The 19800-nt window shown below is 28.4% G+C and overlaps 4 protein-coding genes and 1 long non-coding RNA gene across 13 annotated transcripts in view; 1 reads left to right on the forward strand and 4 right to left on the reverse strand.

The window, feature by feature from the left end:
- Positions 1–2658, forward strand: part of LOC124948809 — a 12630-nt gene extending 9972 nt beyond the window's left edge. For both annotated transcript variants that reach the window (XR_007100846.1, XR_007100845.1), the window contains exon 3: positions 1–2658. This exon is cut by the window's left edge. This is a non-coding gene — a long non-coding RNA (uncharacterized LOC124948809).
- Positions 2659–4959: 2301 nt separating this feature from the next.
- On the reverse strand, positions 4960–7205 carry LOC124948935 (mitochondrial import receptor subunit TOM40 homolog 1-like). Its single transcript, XM_047493281.1, has 7 exons — positions 7045–7205; positions 6754–6984; positions 6355–6469; positions 6040–6293; positions 5785–5946; positions 5566–5715; positions 4960–5486 (listed from the first exon to the last, which is right to left on the reverse strand). The coding sequence occupies exons 2-7, from the start codon at positions 6923–6925 to the stop codon at positions 5347–5349; spliced, it is 993 nt and encodes a 330-aa protein (XP_047349237.1). The 5' UTR covers positions 6926–6984; positions 7045–7205; the 3' UTR covers positions 4960–5346.
- A 352-nt stretch (positions 7206–7557) lies between these two features.
- Positions 7558–9176, reverse strand: LOC124948937 (39S ribosomal protein L14, mitochondrial). Of its 5 annotated transcripts, none has more exons than XM_047493290.1 (3): positions 9073–9176; positions 7977–8182; positions 7558–7892 (listed from the first exon to the last, which is right to left on the reverse strand). In XM_047493290.1, exons 2-3 carry the CDS (start codon positions 8164–8166, stop codon positions 7639–7641), a joined length of 444 nt encoding a protein of 147 aa, XP_047349246.1. In that variant the 5' UTR covers positions 8167–8182; positions 9073–9176; the 3' UTR covers positions 7558–7638. The 5 variants fall into 5 exon arrangements, with proteins under 5 accessions (XP_047349246.1, XP_047349244.1, XP_047349242.1 ...); XM_047493288.1 differs by lacking the exon at positions 9073–9176 and adding an exon at positions 8432–8664; XM_047493286.1 differs by lacking the exon at positions 9073–9176 and adding an exon at positions 8304–8446.
- LOC124948933 lies at positions 9100–11460 on the reverse strand. The gene is made up of 4 exons (XM_047493280.1): positions 11209–11460; positions 10734–11134; positions 9261–10658; positions 9100–9177 (listed from the first exon to the last, which is right to left on the reverse strand). Exons 1-3 carry the CDS (start codon positions 11269–11271, stop codon positions 9827–9829), a joined length of 1296 nt encoding a protein of 431 aa, XP_047349236.1. The 5' UTR covers positions 11272–11460; the 3' UTR covers positions 9100–9177; positions 9261–9826.
- A 150-nt stretch (positions 11461–11610) lies between these two features.
- Positions 11611–19626, reverse strand: LOC124948936 (microtubule-associated protein RP/EB family member 1). 4 transcript variants are annotated; one of them, XR_007100909.1, is made up of 8 exons: positions 19320–19622; positions 18624–18900; positions 16691–16922; positions 16249–16302; positions 15625–15713; positions 15385–15540; positions 15077–15197; positions 11611–14646 (listed from the first exon to the last, which is right to left on the reverse strand). XR_007100909.1 is itself a non-coding variant. In XM_047493282.1 (7 exons), exons 2-7 carry the CDS (start codon positions 18888–18890, stop codon positions 14578–14580), a joined length of 867 nt encoding a protein of 288 aa, XP_047349238.1. In that variant the 5' UTR covers positions 18891–18900; positions 19320–19617; the 3' UTR covers positions 11611–14577. The 4 variants fall into 4 exon arrangements, 3 of the variants coding, with proteins under 3 accessions (XP_047349238.1, XP_047349239.1, XP_047349240.1); XM_047493282.1 differs by lacking the exon at positions 15077–15197 and having other exon boundaries at positions 19320–19617; XM_047493283.1 differs by lacking the exons at positions 15077–15197; positions 16249–16302; positions 16691–16922 and adding an exon at positions 17944–18211 and having other exon boundaries at positions 19320–19626.
- Positions 19627–19800: the final 174 nt, after the last annotated feature.

A 19800-nucleotide genomic window follows, 5' to 3' on the forward strand; every position in this document is an offset into this window, starting at 1 on the left:
TGTAAATATCCATTGACATACTTTTATCTTTAACAAAAACGATTATAATTATTAATTTCCATTATCCTTAACAGAATATATATTTCATATCTTATTTTTATATTTCATTAAATAAAATCTTAATATTTATGATTGTATCTTTTTTATGAAGAATTAATCTTTTTATTCAAATTATTCTCAAACGATGATACTAAGATTTGTTATATCAAAATGATACAAAAAAAAAAAAAAAGAAAAAAAAAAACAATAATATGATACCAAGAAGATATCAGGATGGATGATAGTACTATAAATTTGAAATTCGATGAACACCCAGTAGATGAAATTATAGGTAAAGCGCATGCACATAAAGGAGTAAAACGTTAACTGTGGTAGTAACATCAACTAGAAACGGTAATAATGCCTGACCCTTGTCGAAGAAACGTCGTTATGGAAGTCTAAGAACGAGCGAAGAACTTTGCTTTGTACTCGACGCCAAGTGGTTGTTCGCACACTGTATCCGTCTATACTCATTTATATTGCCTCTAAACAATTTCCATACTAATCGTTCATTGTTTCTCTTCCGGTTTTCTAACTAACGTAACGCGTCTTATACTCGTTTCATTTGATCATATCGAAAACGATCTCGTTTACCTTCTCGTCTCTCGGCTCGATCGCTAATATGAAAAACATTTCGAATATTGGCAATTATAAGTTTACGACGAGAGTCGAGAAAGGAAATTATACATACACAATGCATAACAAAAAATTGATTTTAACGAGTATATAATAATTCCAAAGATGTCTACTGATGGCGCCTCGAATCAAACGAATGACTTTTTTATCATCGTCTTTTAGATTTATTCCCTCTTTCTTTCTCTCTTTCTCTCTCTCTCTCTCTCTCTCTCTCTCTTTCTCTCTCTGTAGATAACTTATCGATTAAAATTGTTCACCACCTTTTGCTCATAGCACATGTGACTTCAGCAATAGGTATGGGAAAAATATGAACCAAAAGTATAATAAAGTAACATTTTATTAAAGGTTTTCGATGCATTTCTCAGAGAAATTATATTTAAATTTTGCTATATCTGATCTATTTATTTATTCAAATATAATCATCAATATAAATTGTAATTACTTTAATGTTTAGTTTAGAATTGGGGGGTGTGGGGGGAAACTAACTTTTGAAAACAAACATTGAAATATGCAGCTATTCGCCCGGTAATACTTGCATTATATAATAATCTAGATATATATTCTGATAAATTGCAAGTAATACCGACCCAGATCTCACCACATGGAGGTTGCTGCATCTAGAGACCCATGGGTTGACGGTAACTTAACTCTAAAATCCGATAACATGTCGCTTAGCAAAAATTTAAGACCTATTGTATATGCTAACTGGATGAGGATTAGTCCCCACTTACTAATAGCAGAATCGTTGGATAGCTTTAAGAGATTTTAACTATTAATATTGAACACAAACATTCCTGTTTTTCGAATTTCTAACATTTAAATGGAATAGACGATAGAACTAAATCGCGCCAACAAATATCTACGCTTGTGCTCACCGATGCGCTTGCAAGTATTCTACTCATACGGAAGAAAAGAATTATTCTCAAAGAAAACAGACAAATAAAAAGTTAATTTAAACAGTTCTTTACAGATCCATATATTATTTACTAATATCTAAGAAGAAAGTAAAAAATTTATGACTTGACTTTAATAACCCGATTATTCCGAAAGTGAGTGCATAAATAAACAAAAGAAAGGATGTCGCACAATGAGCTCGATTTGAATAGAACGTAACACATTATTTCGGGAAAGAATTAAAATCATTCCAGATTCTAAAATGTGAAAGAAAATCTAAAATCCAAATTCAATCCTAATGCAATCATGAAAAGGAAAAATCTAGGATCTATGCATAAAAATGATTACTACCTTTACTGCTGAGAAATATATTTTCATCGAAATATCGAGAAAGCATAGAAAGAATAAATATAATAATTATTATATTAATTACAGAAAATTCTAAAAAATAATTAACTTATTTTAAATACTACGAGCTATGATTCTATATGTTCCTTTATTTTTTATCAATAACTCTACTCGACTGTTTTCAAATAAAAAAAAATATAAGAAACCATTTACGAATGAATTACTCAAAAAAAAAAAAAAAAAAAAAAAAAACAATTACTCGTGATCACTTAATGCTCTTCTATTAATTAATTAAAACTATTAATCAATTGTCCTTGCCGTAAAAATTCACTTTAAGAAGTTCTGCGATAGCTTCAAAATATTCATCTACAATTATGGTCGAAATACAGATTGGTTGATCCCTCTAGAATAGCTAAATTTACTTCACTAAATTCTAATGTTTTTTTATAAATACACTCTGTACGACTGTTAAAATAACAAAAAACTTTGCTTTTCTAACATAACGTAGAAAAAATAAATCTGATGACTGCATTACACTCAGCCGATGTGTGTACATTTGTTATTTAAATTATATCCCATCAGTATATCTATGATGATCACGTATCCAAATTATCAAGGACATGTGAAAAATCATTACGCAGAGTAATCAAACATGAAATGCTCCCAAAAAGTGTTTCTATGATATTAGCGAATAAATTGGCTATATTTTATCTTGTGATTTAATTATAAACATATTCTTTCTTCCTCTATCATTATTATTATCTTTTGATATTATATATTATTATCATAGTAATAATAATAATAGTAATAATAATAATAGTAATAGTAATAATATAAAGTGGATTACTCCTATAAGGGAAATTAAAAAAAGAAAAAAATATTGCCAAAAGTTTTATAAAAATAATATATAATATATGCATACAAAAAGAACAAATTAGTTTATTATGTTCGTTTACATTGATAAAACGAAAAAACAAAAAATGGACGGAATCCATCCAACTTCGAACCAATGATTCCTGAATTATGAATTTAAATGCTTATCATTCTGCTTAACATTTCTGATAAGATTTGTACATTTGTATATAAAATATAAAAGGAATTACAAATTGTACTAAAATTTAACAGTATCTTAAAAACTTAGACCCATTGGCATGAACGGCAGAACACGTATTTCCTTATTTTTATCATAGAATTATCTATTCAAAATTTATTCAAATATCTGAATAAATATCGTAACTTTTCCGTATAAATATCGCGAAATGAATTTCTTTAATTCGTTTGCAATGAATCAGAAAATCTGAGTATCAATTTATATAAAAATCAGTTGTAGGAACGCTTTTTCTCTTTTGTCGTAAAGTTCAAGGGGTGTCGGTAAATGAAACTTTTTTCTTTCACGAAAAATGTCAAAAACAGTGTTTACGTCTATTGTGAGTTCAGACGTAATTCTTGAGCGATTTTAATGAATAAGATCTCATTTTAAAATTAAAGATTCAAACGAAGACATGGCTTTTCTAAATTTTTGAAAACCAAGGCTAATGAACAAACTTAAGCGATAAAATTTCATAAAATATTTAAGTCGATATTATAGGACAAATATATACGAATGTAAATTATGATGAATGAAATAGTATACATATTATATATATATAGATAGATATATATATATATGCATATATATATATATATATATATATATATATATATATATATATGTATGTATGTATGTGCGAACTATTTGGTGTGTCAATTTATAGATTAAGAAAAATATATTAAACTGTTACACAGTATAACATCCAGTATCAAGCAAAGTGTAAAATAATATGATATGCTTTTTTTTCATCACTAATATAAGTACCTCGGTAATCCATTAACAAAGATTATACGCGTTAACTTAGTTATCGTATTATTTCATTCATATAAATCATGGTATTACTAATGTGAGTTATAAAATTGCCTAACATGATAAATATTTTGAATGATCACGTTACAACTACTCACATAATTACATATATACAATGAATTTATTAATGATCGTTAATATTCTTCTATTTGTTTATACTCTTTCACTTTTCTATTACCTTAGTAACAAAATTGTAGGAGACATATAAATATGTAAAACCAAGAGAATTAACTGCATTTTTTATTTAACAATAATTTGAAAATTCACTCTCTTACGTAACTCGTTAACAATATACACAAAATCTCTTTACTGCAAAATCTAAGCAAAATAAATCTTTATAAATCTTTGTAAAAAATAATGCCATCACAAAAAAATACTCAAATATGTAAGACATTTCATGTTGTATTTTATTTACCTTTTTATTTCATCTTTAACGATTTCTTTCACGGTATCGATAAAATTTTACTTGGATAATTGATAAATTAATAAAACTTAAAAAGAATTTATGTGTACGCATATACGATTAACATATAACAGCAATTTTGCTAACATTGTAAGAAATGTAAAATATTACATATTCTTATATTGCAACAATGCATTTATACATGATTTATAATCATAATTCATTATGTATAATTCATTGATATTTTATGTATTAATAAATAAATTATATATATATATATATATATATATATATATATATATATATATATATATATAATATATAATATATATATAATATATAATATATAATATATATAATATATATATATATAATATATATATAATATATATATATATATAATATATAATATATATATAATATATAATATGTAATATATAATATATAATATATAATATATAATATATATTAAATATATATATATATATATATATATATATATATATATAATATCTATTGTTTCTTTAAAGTAAAGTATTAATTACAAAAAAATATATTTTCAATAACTTTGTAACCTAAGAAGATTCTCGTTACGTAACATTTAAGCATCAAAGATATCTGTACAATATTTTTTGTACGTCTTACCAACATAATATTTGTAATCTCTATACTTTCATATTAATGAATTATAACTTGAAAAAACTCAATTTGGGATATAGATAATGATTCTCCAGAAATCTTTCGATACCAACACACGGATATTTATGTACATTTTCGTTTTTACAAATCCACAAATGCAGTGAATGTTCGTTCTTAATTGAAATTGTAACAAAAATGCTATAAATGCAGTGATAGAAATAGTAATTTGATGTGTTGTGACTTTGGAATATTTTATAATTCACTGGCCCTACAGTGTGAATGTTTAATACAAGTGAATGTTTAATTATATATTCGAATAATATACCTTTACTAAAGATGTATAATAAATGATGGATGAGAGACTGAGAAAAGACACTAACTTTGCATCATAAATGCTAGTTACATTGTTATCTTTAATAACACGGCAGTAAAGCACTGCTTTTTCCATTCGTATGATAAAAATTAATTACGTAAACTAGCGCAACTCTTAGCCAATAATAAGGCCACAACCAAGTCTAAACTGTTGTTTGCTATGATTGAGCATACCACTAAGTGCAAAAGAAAATGGCAATGGTTGTAATTTCTTTTCTAAAACTGCTCCCACCGTCCAAGTTGTATCAACACTTCCTGAAATATTTTCAAAAGTTAATATAAATATAAAATAATTACATTTTTAGTAGAGAATGATACAGAAAATATATTTTACCTCTAAACAATAAATCTGCTTTTGGTAAATCAACTTGATAAGCAATGGTACCTGTAGACTCTTGTAATCGTGCATTAATTTCCAATTCTACACCTACTTGCAAATTCTGACTAGCTTTCTGATGAAAACAAACGTGACAACCCGCCAAACCTGATTCAAGAAAAATATCAAATTATAAAGAAACTGATCAAATATTAACATTATTAATGATATATTAACCTAAACTACAGCTAATAGTAGACTCTCCGTTTGTATATCTGCCAGCAGCTGACACAACAACAATTTGTCCTCCAGGTAATCCTGGTCCACGTTGATATGCAAGTTCACCTCCCAGAGCAATAGATGGAGTTATGCTTTGAAGATAGTGCATAACTAAAACGCCTAAAAAACATTATGTCATTAATATTATTCACTGTTAAAATAAAAAATCAATTAACACATTACTATCATATATACACATGTTTATATACTTACCAGATCCATTAAGTATATCCGGATTACCTACTGTAAGAGAAGCTGTGTAAGCATCACCGCGATAATCATTTGTCATTTGTACTGCAGTAAATTTACTTCTTTGTACTTGAACAGCTACCTTTGCCCTTAATCTCTGCCCTATTTGATGAATTATATTAGCATTGAGATTTCCAATAGGATCAATATCACCAAATAAAACAGGATAAGCTTCTGTAGGACATATCTGCTTAGTACCCACATAAGTTGCACCAAACCTGAAATAAGATATGTTTGCATAATTATTGTCATTCAAATAAATATTCCCAATCGACTTACTTGTATCCAGACGGTGTAACCGAACTCATATTAATTGTATGTGAAATCTGAAAGTGATTACTAAGGCCTTTATTCAACATCAACTTAGCTCCTTCAAAATTAACAGGGAGCACATCTGTAAAAAGTTCAACGGGTTTTAAAAACAAGAAAAAAAAAAGGAGAGAAAAAAGGAATTAATGCAACAGACCATAGATATATATTTTCTGTTACAAAATTCAAGCACGAGTAAGGGCAGAAGGAAAAAATATTGTTAATGAAAAGAACGGCTATTTTTTCAATACTTAAATATGGCAAAATAAAGAAAGAATTAAATTTTATGTCATAAAAATGTGAAAACCGGTGGAAGTAAATAATTATAAGATATCAAAGTACCATAATAAAATGTATTTTAAAAAATACCTTTGCATTTCTTATGAAGATCCTCGATCGTGCCAGGATTTTCAAGGTGTTCCGTTGTCGGAGCAGTCGTGACCCCGGTTGTGGAATCTGTTTTTTCTAGCTGAGGAAGTTCAGGAGCTGATGTTGGAGGCGGAGGTGGTGGAGGAGCAGAAGTAGCCGACACGTTTCCCATTTTTTCTAATTTCCTTACTTTATTCCAACAAGTTTCTCACACTTTCTTCGACCTACAATCTATATAAATAATGTTATTGAGAATGTTATGTCTTGCTAATTCTTCTACCATTTACTTACGCGAAAGCAATCAATCTACTCTGGTGGTTATAAAAGTCGGCGTGTTTCACCGTAAGTCGCCATTTGTAAAGGAGGACAACCACTGCCACTTAGACCACGAGTTTCCTCTTTTCCTCGCAGCGTTTTACATTACTTTCATAGATCAAGCGTTTTACGCCTATGTTCATACATATTTTTTTTTCTCTCTAAAATTTCCATCTATATAATATAAATAAATTCAACATTTTCAAAGTAATAATTAAACGATCATATTATTCATAATTTCATTAAAATAATTATTAGTCAATTTTTAAAATCACTAGAAAATATGATGCTTTACATTTTTATCCAATAGAATTTGTTAATAATCTAGGGAAACAATAGGGTTAAATGAAGCATTTCTATTGGCTTGAAAACTAGTCGCCATATCTTATAATCGATTATTACGAAGATTCATTGATTTGAATATATTTCTATTAATTATACATAATGGAAAATATGAAATAAAATATGGAATGAAACATGAAACAAATATTAACAATTTGCACATATGATATTTATTATATCTTATTTTATGTAAATTTTGTACAGAGAAATATATCCACTCAACATATTTTATACAAATCTTGAGGCGATAGCGAGCAACTTTGTATAATCTGCTCCTTTGCTATGAGTTTTCTCTTTCAATAATGTTCTTAATATATGGGGTATCGGTACATGTATTCGTGTACCTAAAGGTGTTCCATTATCATCTATGAGAACTATATTATTAGAATCAAATTTAGGTATTTTTGGATTTTGATTTTGCTTTAAGCCAACTAATATGCCTTTCTTCTTTTCACCTTTTATAGCGACTAATACTCTGTCACCTTTATTAGAATAAAATATTATCTTACTATACATTTAAAAATATAATTACATTAAATATAATTAATACCATTTTCCTTGCTTACCAATATACCCAATTCCTACTTTATTATAAATATGAATACAACGTGGTGGTTTTCCTTCTAACATAGCTTGTTTTCCTATTTCACTGTTATCGACAACTCTTAATCGAGTTAATTTAATAATTTGATTGGAAATAGCAGAAGTGCTAATGCTTCTTGACCCAATACTCAATGCAACACTGTGCAGTAACATGATGATTCCAAGACACCTTGATAATGAAAATAGATTCTAATATTTTATATGTCTGCAATAATTTAAACTTAGACAAAATTAAATTACAAATATTAAAATTACATTACAATGATCTAAACTTTGTAAATAATAATTACATGAAAAACATATGCCTCTTTATACGAGTAAATTATTTTCATAAAAATATTAAATCAATATAATTATATTTGTATTTTTAAAATATCTGATATATTCATTTAGAAGAACTAATATAACCTCATTTTACCTTGTTCAGTAAAGTGAATACAAGAAGATACAACAGGAGCTTAAGTGCTGCCATCTAACATTAGATTAAAAGCAGAGACCAAAAAGTAATATTCTTTCAAGGTTGTTCACCTTTTGTTCAAAGCATGTGTGACTTTAGCGACAAATATGGACAAAATATAAACTACGAATAAAGCGGGCAATTATTGTTTCCGCCATGTATAAATCGTATCGGTGTATAAGTTTGTGTTGGCTATTTCCCTTAACACGCATAAAAATTGATTTCGTGTGGATTAGAGTAAGTAATTTAACAGACTGTAAATTTATACTTCTCAGTCTCTCATATGTATATCTTCTTTTTTTTTTCTGATATGTATATCTTTTTGAGCATACGTCTTGCGATGATCCGTGCTATATACAATGTCATTTGTTTCAAGATAAAAGCATAAAGAATGATAAATATAATTAACATATATGATAATTAGTATATAAATTTACGAATTAAAAGAAATTATCTTTGAATGTAACCATATCTTATCTATTTCTCTGTAGAAGTATTATTGGCAATGTAAAGTATTAATACTTCAGCGTTTAATCAGAATTAATTCGAAGAGATTTTGAAAACACATTGAAATATGCAGCCATTTGCCTGGTAGTACTTGCCTGATTTACAATTAGATTTCAATATATCGCAAGTATTATCGATCCAGGTCTCACTACGTGGAATTTGCTGCATATGAAGATCCACGGGCTAACGTTGACTCTACTCTAAAATCAATGTTTCTAAAATTAACTGATCCGCAATGCTTTAGGCTTCTCAACTAAGAGGAGATGTATGAGACCCCGCTTACGGATAGCTCCACTGTCTGACATCGTCAGCTTCAGACATAATGGATTATTAAGCACAACTGTTCGTGCTTTCCGAATTTCGAACAATAACAGCGCAATCCCCGGTAGGACTTTTAACCACGAGATCCATGTTTGGGTCCTCCAATACTCGCGCAATTGTTCTCCTATCCTTCTCGTATTCTCGTGTAAAAATCGATGATAAATCGAGCTATTCGACAATACAATCGAACACTGATCTGAACATCTGATCACAGATGAATCTATCCGTCGATGATTCCTGAAAAAGAAGAAGAGAAACTCTACGCAATGCTGAGACAATAGCCCGTACAAAGCCCCACACCCATGGGCCTTATCCATGGATCCCATTTTAGTTTTCACGTTTAGAAAGAGAAAGTTTCGATGTTTACTAGATCGATAAATATCAAAGTCTGTCATACATTTGTTTTTGTTGATATTAAATGTGATCAATGATCCAAAGATCAAAATTTAATTTCATTGAAATATCTAATTTAATGAATAACTAAAGTTCAATAAGTTTTTATCTGTATTTTATTGCACATATTCTGTTTCACAAGCAGTGTGTTGTAAATGTTAAATGTTCTGGACTGACAAAAGGTATAAAATTCAAACAGGGAGAAAAAGAACTAAAGGTAGGTGAACAAAATTGAGTACAAGGTATAGTAAATAATGGAGAACAAATCTTTTTTCCATCTTTCCTATCAAAAGCTATTCCAGCGGCACCTAATCCTCGACCTTTTTGTTCCTTCATTGCTTCCTTTAAAAGACGAATCCTTTCTTCATAAAGATTATCGATATTAGCAAGGATCTGAGCATCAGCGGTATCCAAGCTCTTCTTTTTAGATTTGTCCTTCTTAGATTCTTCTTTCCCGAGACCTTTCAATGCAGTAGCTTCAGCAGCACTAGCAGCTTCAGCAGCACGAGCTTCAGCAGCACGAGCTTCTTCAGAAGCACGAATAGCTTCCGATGCACGAGCTATTTCAGCAGCACGGGCAGCTTTAGCAGCACGAGCTATTTCAGCAGCACGAGCAGCTTCAGCAGCACGAGCAGCTTCAGCATCTGCTATCATTTGGGCTAATATTTTTTTCTCTATCTTATCCTTTTCACAGTAACACTTTAACTTCTTTAAAAATGCCGGTGGTAAATAGGATTGACTACCCCAACAACCAGTCTTAAGATTCTCTGATGTTAACTCGCGTAATTGGTAAGGATGTCCTTCAACGTTATCCTTACGACAATGAAATGCCGTTTTTATACCTCTACTATTCTCGAATTCAGTGATAACGCAATTACCAAGATAAGTGATACGTATATATATTTTTATTGTTGCATCAGTGTTTTTTAAGTCGTCGTTTATCAAAGTGTAAGTTCCTACCAATGATCTATAATATTAATCATTGTCAAATTATTTCATTATAATAAATGTTTGAATAAAATAAATTATAATTCAGTAATACCTTGAAATAGGCTCGTTTTCATGAGAATTGCATAAATATAAACCAAGTTCTTTACGTTCTTTTAACTCCTTGATAATGGCATTAATCAAATGATCGACTCTCAATAATATGAATCCAATATTCTCGCAGGAGTCGAGCTCGAAATAATCACATATCTCTTTAAATACGTAAATTTGAATATCGATAGCACTCATAGGTTTTTCTAAAGACGATTCAGGTAAGGCGAAAACTACCGAACGTCCACCATAAAATCGTTCGTTCTCATAATTCGAGCCACGATAGGAACAATAATCGCGGCGATTTGGTAAAAGCTCGGTCCAATCCTCATCCAAAAAACGAAACATTACCGTTACCTTTTTCAAAATTGCTTTGTCAAAGATGGAATTCCACGGTACGTGCAACTACGACAAGCGAAAAATTAATATCATATGAAATTCTGGTGGGAAAAATTATCGAATTATTTTTTTGATCTTACATTCTCAACTGCGAATTCTAACATCATGATCCGTTGATCGTGTGCTACGATCAATGAAGACATCGCGCTTTGAATTTTAAAGTTTGTCAATTTTAAGATTACATTACACTTGATTTAATTTGATCGTGTTACCGAAAAGATTGTTCTTTTTTTTTTTTTTTTATTTTTATTTTTATTAATAATTTTTAAAAAGCCATTTCTTCTTTGTAAGAATTCAATATTGCTGTTTGAAGCAATATCATTGAATTAGTTTGAAGGTCGATGGCAATCATTCATCGATACTTACCGATATCATAGACAATCGATTGTCGTTCCATCGCGATAATTATTTAAATATTATATTTACTTACGTCTTTTACATATCTATTATATGAGGTTCACAAAAATTGTGTCACTTATTCGTCCATTTCTTACGAGTTATTTATTTCTTAATGTATCGTCTACATAATGTGAAGATTGATTCGTTTAATCTCCTTAAATTATGCGTATCTATTATTAGTAATAAAAAGTAAAAGATAACAAATCAGTCATTGAAAATGATTCTCTTAACTCAAGGAAGATAAGGATAATCTCGTTAAACGGACTAGAATCCTAGAAACTTGAACAATCCTCGCAAAAAAAAAAAAAATATATATATATATGTATATATATATATCTTAAATTTGAGAGCTTAGAAATTATAAAATTAATAAGAATTGATAAATACCTCGCGGTATACAGTCGTGTTATTAATTATCACGTAAATTTAACATTATTTTAAATGTTCTATTAAAAATATTTTTTCACACGTTCATATTATATAATAAAGATCTTTCTTTCTCTCTTTCCTTTTTCTTCTTCAAATGAAACATACAAATTCATAAGTGCAATCCTAATTAATTATATTTGCCGATATTTTTAAATGTGCAAAGATAGATATGTACTTCGTATATTTAAAATGATAAGTATCGATACATCATCGAGCTTCGTATATTGTAAAGCGACTCTTTCTTAATCAATAGCAATACGATAAAGCACAATTTTTCTTTTTATTTTTTTGTTGTTTTTTATTTTTTTTTTTTTTGTTTTTTTGTTGTTTTTTTTTTTTTTGCTTTTTTTTTCAATAGAAAAATTGCAAACAAATTACGTGTAACAGCGCCCATATTGATTTTATTAAACGTTTATTACATCATCGTTGAGAATGCAATTCCGAAGCACAACCGTGTTATCTAACGTTGTACACGCATATACATATACGAACGAATAAGGCGCAAGCCGAGAAAAACTATGTATTTTTAATCAATAAAAAATAATTATATAGAGCAAGTCGTACGTATAGAGTAAATTCTTAATTATAATTCGACGACATCGGCGAGACATATCTTTTGTTTTTCTTTTTTCTTTTTTTTTCCTTTTTTTTCTTTTTTTCTTTTTTTTTTTTTTTTTCTTTTTTAAGATTATCATTTGAAAATCATTGGTGTTTTAAATGTTTTACGAGGAATCTCTTCTTTTTTTTCTCCCTTTTGAAGATTGAATTTTAAATTTGCAAAAACACACGTACACGATACATACCATCATACACGCGTTTAATTAAATCTTCCATGCTTAAAATCCTTTCACACATTTTTTCATACCTTCCACTTCTTAATACCTCTTGCCATACAATTTCACAAATTTCTCTTTACGAAGGAACACTGTATCGTGTTAATTTTTTTTTTCTTCTTTCTTTTTTCTTTTTATATATATATATATATAGTTATTTTATAGTATTCAAAAAAATTATGCATTCATTGTAACATTCAAAACCGTTTCGCGCGCAATAAAAATTCGATAAGATTTCATTTATAGCATTGATGATGAAAAAATTCACTTTTTCGAGCATGCATCGCTCTAACAATATATGATATACGTTAATTCGAACATATCAAATATGTAGATAGTTTGTCCAAACCTATATCTCTCACGACCAATTAGTATTGATAGACGAAGATTTGACACCAGAAGCGTTTAGCGAATTTTTCTATTATTAGTATTATTGTTATTATTGTTATTATTATTATTATATTATTATTATTATTAGTCTAATTATTATTATCAAGACGAATAATATATTGTCCAACGTGAGATCGCGTAACACATGTTTATCCCATTGACTTGATGTTAAATTGAAAAAATTGTCTAAGAGGACAGTTCAAGTATTTTGAGAACGTACGATATCAAATATTATTAATAAAAGTATATAATAAAGAGTTATAAGATAAATTTAATAATATTTCGAAATTATCACGTAATTATGGAGAATATGATAAACGAAGGTTTAAAAAACTTGCGACTAATTCTACATTTTCGTTTCTTTTGTTTGAAATTCGTATTTTCTTTCATCTAACTTTTTTTTACTATGCATATTGTGCCATCGCATCGTTAGTGACGAAAGAATCACAAGGAAATATATATATATATTTTTTTTTTTTTCTTTTTAGTCTTGTACCACAAATACTAAAACTTTCTTACATACATTCCAGTTATATTACAAAAATTAAAATCAACATCGGTGTAATTGGCGTACAGCACTATCTCACATCAAAGAATGGACTGCAATCTTCATTTGAATTGCACACGAAGGGATGCCTCGAGTGACATTATTAACATTTAACTGCAGATTAACAGCATGATATTCTAAAAATATAGACATTTCATAAAACAAAATATTAAGAAATAGAAGCTTCGACGCTTATCGACACAGGTATAGTGCATTTATAAACAGAAACGTTCTTTGCACTTTACGGAGAACATAAACGATTAACATGCTCGTTGCATAAAAATTCAGGCTACTTTGTGTAATATTATTCGGAAATTTCTTTAAATTCTATATAAAATATGATTAATATAGTAAATCCAAGAATGGCAGCCGTTACATGATGAAGACACACTCATTGTATATCATATAATTTACTACTGACTATTTTTTTTCCTTCTTATTCACCACTTCCCATAATTTTTTTATAAACATGATTAATGTTGTTAAGAAGGAAACAACAATTTAGTAATAAGTTATATACCGATACAATAAGTCTTTCATATGTGTTACTAGTGGTTAAGGAGGAAAAAAATATTGCGAATATATAAGAAAGAAAGAAAAAAAGGAGAAAACACGAAAAGTACAAGTACTCGAGTGCACTATAAAAGTGTCGGGGCCTAATTCTCGTGCAAATTCTTATGAGCTTCGTGAACATTAGCAACAAAACTTACGCACAAATGATTGAACAACTATACAGAGTGACTTATTATTAAATTATGCAAGGAGTACTGGTACTGGCTCGCAGATATAATAAACGGGAGATGCACTTGGATGATTTACTGTGTCCTTGTTTTTATGATAGTAAAAAAATGTTAATACTCTTCTTCGTCGTCAGGGGCCAACCCATCTCCCTCTAATTCTTCCGGCGGTGCAAATCCATCCTAGAAAAACATTAAATAATTTCTAAGCGCATAAAAACATTAAATTATTAATTAATGCTTCATCCTCTGTTATAAACATATATAGTAAACGGTTAAAATTGTCTTTTCTATTACTACCATATACGATAGGATATTATTTGATTTTTTTTTCAAATCAGTATACTAAAAACATAAATCACTTAATCAATTTGAAAACTAATTGCTATTTTCAAAAAGTAAGGTATATAGTATTATTCAATAATATACAGCTTTTAGTAAAACAATTACATAATTCCTACAATACATTTTATATAATTAATCCCTTTTTTAATTAAATATTAAAATACTCATTCCAATACGATCAATACAATGAATTTTAATTACGATCACAGAGTCTCAACAAAACAAAAGAACATGGACTGAATAAGACCCATAAATTTTTTGACATTACCTTCATTAAGAAAATCTATAATTTTACAATATTGTCTTCATTAAGAGAATGACCTTCTATTAAAAATAAATAAAAAATGTTACTATGTCTGTTTGCTTTCTCCTTCATCATTTTCATAACCCTGAAATAATTGCAGTACAAAAACAAATTTTTATATCAAATTAATTAATAAAAATAATTTTCATCGCAGTTACGTTTGAAATTCCATCATTATCATAGATTTTACATAAAATTATGATTTGATTATCATTTCGTGGATTTTTTTTTTTAAATATTGGATAAGTGTAAAAATTAAAATTTCAACTTACCTCTGTTGCATAAAGAACATCTAATATTTTTTGTATAATAGGAGGAGGATCACCATTCTCACAATCTTGACATATTACTTCTATGTCACGTAATTTTCCAAAGTAGAAATCTCTTTCTTTTTCTAGACCATCAATCGACATTTTAAGCTCCACAACCTGTGAATAAAAATGTTATAAAATAATTTTATTCCTATATTATAAGGTAAAGAGTAAAAGACAAATGTTAATAAATTTACGAACCTGTGCACTGAGCTCTTCAACTTTTTCAGAATCTCCGCGATTTGCTGCTACGGTCTTTTGTTGAGGGCGGAATGGTTGAGCTTTATTTACTAAATTAAACAATTTTTAAGATTAATAATTATTTATTAAAGAAATTTTTTTTATAATTTATAATTATTACTACTAATACAATATACATATTAAAATTAATTATTAACAAAGTAAATTAATTATGAAGTACTAATTAAAATTACTAATATTAATTATTTACCATATACACACATGCACATGCAAGAAATATAGCCATACAATAAACATTGCAATACATGCATTAATGTACATAATAAACACAATGAGTTATATACAAAAATTCCAATACAATTTTTTCATTGATTCAATTAGAAAAGTTGAAAGCTTTTATCAGTCTTCACGTCCTCTAAAAATTATGAAAAAATGCATCTTTTTTCATTAGAACATTTTGGATTAAACTTTAAACCATTTTCATTAATTATTAATTCTACACAATAGTATTTTTACTACTATAGATTTTGTTAAAAAATTTTAATGATGCTAAACTATTTCCTTAGTATTTACGACCAAAATACCATTACAAAATTAAATAAAAATAATAAAAAAAATAATTACTAGGTTTGTTCAAAGGCTTCATACTAGGTGCCTGTACAGATTGAGTTCCATCACCTATGGGGAAATTTAAATTTGCATTATAAGACATAATAGACCAGCATCACATCATGTAAGTAAAACTAAAATATTTAATATTGTATATTCATAAATTAAAAGTTATTTTTTAGATGAAATTACTGAAATAAATGTACAATTATCAATAAGATAAATCATATCAACTATAATATATCTTAAATAAAATATGTTTCTGTAAAACAAGATTATTTCTAAATATAACATAAATATTAGAAATTCATACTAAATTAATAAACAAATATTAATAACGTAACTCTCTAACCTTCTCTTAATTATCATGTTTGCTATTAAAGCTAATACGCTTAAGTTATATGCAATCATTAAATTTCAAAATTTGTCTTTATAATGAAAAATATTTTTAATATACCAGTACGAGTGGTAGTTTTTGCTGAGTTTACATCACGTGGTGTAGGACGTTTCACATTTGAGCCACGTGGTGCAGTGTTCCCACCACTGCCCATAGCTTCACCTCCTCGCATAGCAAGTGCATCATAGGGTTCTGCTCCTGAGTAATTTGCATCAAAAAACTTCTTGAACCATTGTAAAAATTCAAAGTTGTCTTGGAACCTGCCTTTCACCAGCTTGTCAATTGGCACTATCTGCAAATAATTGGTAGAAGACATATGGAACAAAATAAAAAAATAACAAAAAAAATATATTCTATAGAATCAAAAGTGCCACATTATAATGTTATTCTTTTCATTATTTCAATAGATTTTGAAATTCTTTATAAATAATATATAAAATAATTTATAAATAACTTAAATAAAATTTATACATTTAAAATATATATATATATATATTTGTATATTAATTATTTTAAACAAACTTACTCAATTATAGATATTTACATATAGATAACATTGTAAAATAAATGTACATATTCTAAGAAAAATAATATTTAAATGTTCCTCAGTTGCAATATGACAAATCTTGTCATCATTATTTTATTATAAGCAAAGATAATATTTCTTTTCTAATGAAAATGTATATTTCACGTTATTTAATACTTGGTACCACATACTATATTCTTTATAGAGTAAATGATGTGTATTATTTTGGTCTTTTGATGTCTCCTAATACAAACAGTTGCCCCCTACTTAGAAGTATTTATAGACAGTTAAAAATAACAGCCTTGAAATCCTTCTGGTACCATCATACAATTAGAATTTGATGTAATTTACATTTAGCAATAGTAATTTTTCTAACATAACATTTGTTTAAGGCATGCATAATTTACCTTTTTATAAACAATATTTTATATAATGAATTGGAAGTATTAAAATATGGGACCAGGTGCCATAGTGAATAATACATTTTAACAGGCATTGTTGTGCATTTGTTTATGGAATTATATACGACCAAATATGTATAAGCAAAGCAGAAATTCTACCCCTATACTATAGCAGCATAATTTACATCGTAAATTTTGAGCTAACTTTAAAAGCAGCATGATAAACGAATTTTGCATATTTTTATATTTTCTATATTTATGCTTTGCATTCTATCTAAATATTTGAAATGTGTACACAATTCTAATGAAGTGACAATTTGCAATAAATTAGTGATCGTGCAATGATCTATATAAAAGGCAACATTGTGATGAAACTATTAATATACCCTGCTGTTGCCTTGAAGATATATTACGCTGTTGTGTATGTTTTTGTTGCATTTGTGGTTGCTTCGACTGAGGAGGTAGAGGTACCAATTGGGGATTTGATAGATTATGAGTTCCATCGACACCAGAACCTAGCGGTATACAACCACGAGCTTCATAGGCATCGTACTCACGACCATCATAATTTGCATCAAAGAATTTCTTGAACCATTGAAGAAATTCAAAATTATCTTGAAAGCGTCCCTTTATCAGCTTGTCCACTGGTATAACCTGAACCATCCCCATCATAATTTTATTGAACTTCTAAGCAAGCTAAATCATCATACGATGGAAATATTTATTTAGGGGTTGATTTTTTACTTTACAAAATACAATCATTATATATACTTCCTCTTTTTCATTTTATAAATAACTTTTAGCTCTCTTCATGTACATTCCATTAACTAAATGATTATGTTTTTGGTCAATGATAAGATTAATCCTATGCCCTTAAAAATCTTAAAAAGTATTTTCTTGTAGCAATATCTTTGTATAAACCTTCTTGTTCTAAAAATACTATTCTTCGAATTGTAATTATCGCATATAAATCTTAACTATGTCCTATTCCTTTTTTTTTTTTTTTTCAATTGATAAGTCTAATTTATTCGTAGAGAAAGAAAAAAGAAAAAGATTGATAACTCACCTTATCAACGCTCATTTTTTTGAAACCACCTTGAAGAATTTTAAAATTCTGTATATATTCATGTTCAAGATTAGTTCTGAACTTTACCCTCTTCAAAGGTACACTTCCAGGAAAGAGCATATCCATGAATTGACAATAAACAGCTCCTGTACATAATTCTTCAATCTTGGTAAATGATGATTGCAGGCAATCATTAACCCATGCCAACATGTCATGACGACTTAGATTATCGGTGGTCACATTTGTTGCATACACATTAACAGCCATTTTGTTATCTCTGTAGACACGTACCAATAATAAAATACAATAACAGTATGATATACTAAGCTTATACACATACATAAAATAAAACATTAATCATATTGAATATATGAAAGTAGGTCACATGTGCATACGAATTAATAAAAATCTACATTTATTCTTTACGTATATTTCCTTTCAACAAAATAGAAAAGAAAGAAAAAAAAAAAATTCATTAGATTTGTGCTAAAAAAAAAAAAAAAGAAAAAATTTGGATAACGACATTCCAGTCCTATAAAACACTTGCGATCGACATATTTCTTATCAACGTGCTACGGATGTCAAGCAGCAAATTTCCTTTTCGAAATACATCACTTTGCCGCTTATTTGACACAGAATACATTCAAGCATAAAAAAATATTTATAAAATCTAATTAACACGATGGAATAACTTACCGCGATAGTAACACGTTAACACCAGCCGGGAGTGGTTCGCGCACTTAGACGACAAATGTGCACTAGATCGTTCAAACGGAAACACAACGGATTCTTCTAACGGTTTCTCTAGAAAGAACCATCCAATGAATTATCCTTATCGCAATAAATTTAGGACTTATGGCTTATAAAATGAAGAGAAGTTCTTCCTTGTACATTTTGATCGTACTCAAATGGATATTCGATAATCTTATACCAGAAGTTGTAGAAAACCTCATGAAACATACGCCAACAAAAATTTGTAGTTTCTGTCAAAAAAATAAAAGAACGAACAAAGGAGAACGTCGGTACTTCTCGTCCAATCAGATTCTTGCTTTTACTCGTAACCGTCGTCAAGCACGTTCAAAAAGTGAATCTTGAGGCGCTCCCTTAAAGAGCCTTTTCATGAAACTAATTTTTATAACACTAATTACGTCCACAAATTGAAATCATTCTTTCAAAT

The sequence above is a fragment of the Vespa velutina genome, chromosome 4 (assembly GCF_912470025.1).
Source record: "Vespa velutina chromosome 4, iVesVel2.1, whole genome shotgun sequence".
Classification (NCBI taxonomy): domain Eukaryota; kingdom Metazoa; phylum Arthropoda; class Insecta; order Hymenoptera; family Vespidae; genus Vespa; species Vespa velutina.

Excerpts from the sequence above, each read along its gene's own strand:
- LOC124948935 (XM_047493281.1), bottom strand. The coding sequence starts at position 6,925 with ATGGGAAACGTGTCGGCTACTTCTGCTCCTCCACCACCTCCGCCTCCA. Across the intron at positions 5,947-6,039 it reads GGATATACTTAATGGATCTG|GCGTTTTAGTTATGCACTAT; the intron begins GTAAGTATATAA and ends AATGTTTTTTAG. Across the intron at positions 5,716-5,784 it reads TACTATTAGCTGTAGTTTAG|GTTTGGCGGGTTGTCACGTT; the intron begins GTTAATATATCA and ends TTCTTGAATCAG.
- LOC124948937 (XM_047493286.1), bottom strand. Across the intron at positions 7,893-7,976 it reads AGTAGGAATTGGGTATATTG|GTGACAGAGTATTAGTCGCT; the intron begins GTAAGCAAGGAA and ends ATTCTAATAAAG.
- LOC124948933 (XM_047493280.1), bottom strand. The coding sequence starts at position 11,271 with ATGTCTTCATTGATCGTAGCACACGATCAACGGATCATGATGTTAGAA. Across the intron at positions 11,135-11,208 it reads TAGAATTCGCAGTTGAGAAT|TTGCACGTACCGTGGAATTC; the intron begins GTAAGATCAAAA and ends CGCTTGTCGTAG. Across the intron at positions 10,659-10,733 it reads GAAAACGAGCCTATTTCAAG|ATCATTGGTAGGAACTTACA; the intron begins GTATTACTGAAT and ends TTAATATTATAG.
- LOC124948936 (XM_047493282.1), bottom strand. The coding sequence starts at position 18,890 with ATGGCTGTTAATGTGTATGCAACAAATGTGACCACCGATAATCTAAGT. Across the intron at positions 15,541-15,624 it reads TTGAAGAGCTCAGTGCACAG|GTTGTGGAGCTTAAAATGTC; the intron begins GTTCGTAAATTT and ends TTTTATTCACAG. Across the intron at positions 14,647-15,384 it reads ATGTTCTTTATGCAACAGAG|GATGGATTTGCACCGCCGGA; the intron begins GTAAGTTGAAAT and ends ATGTTTTTCTAG.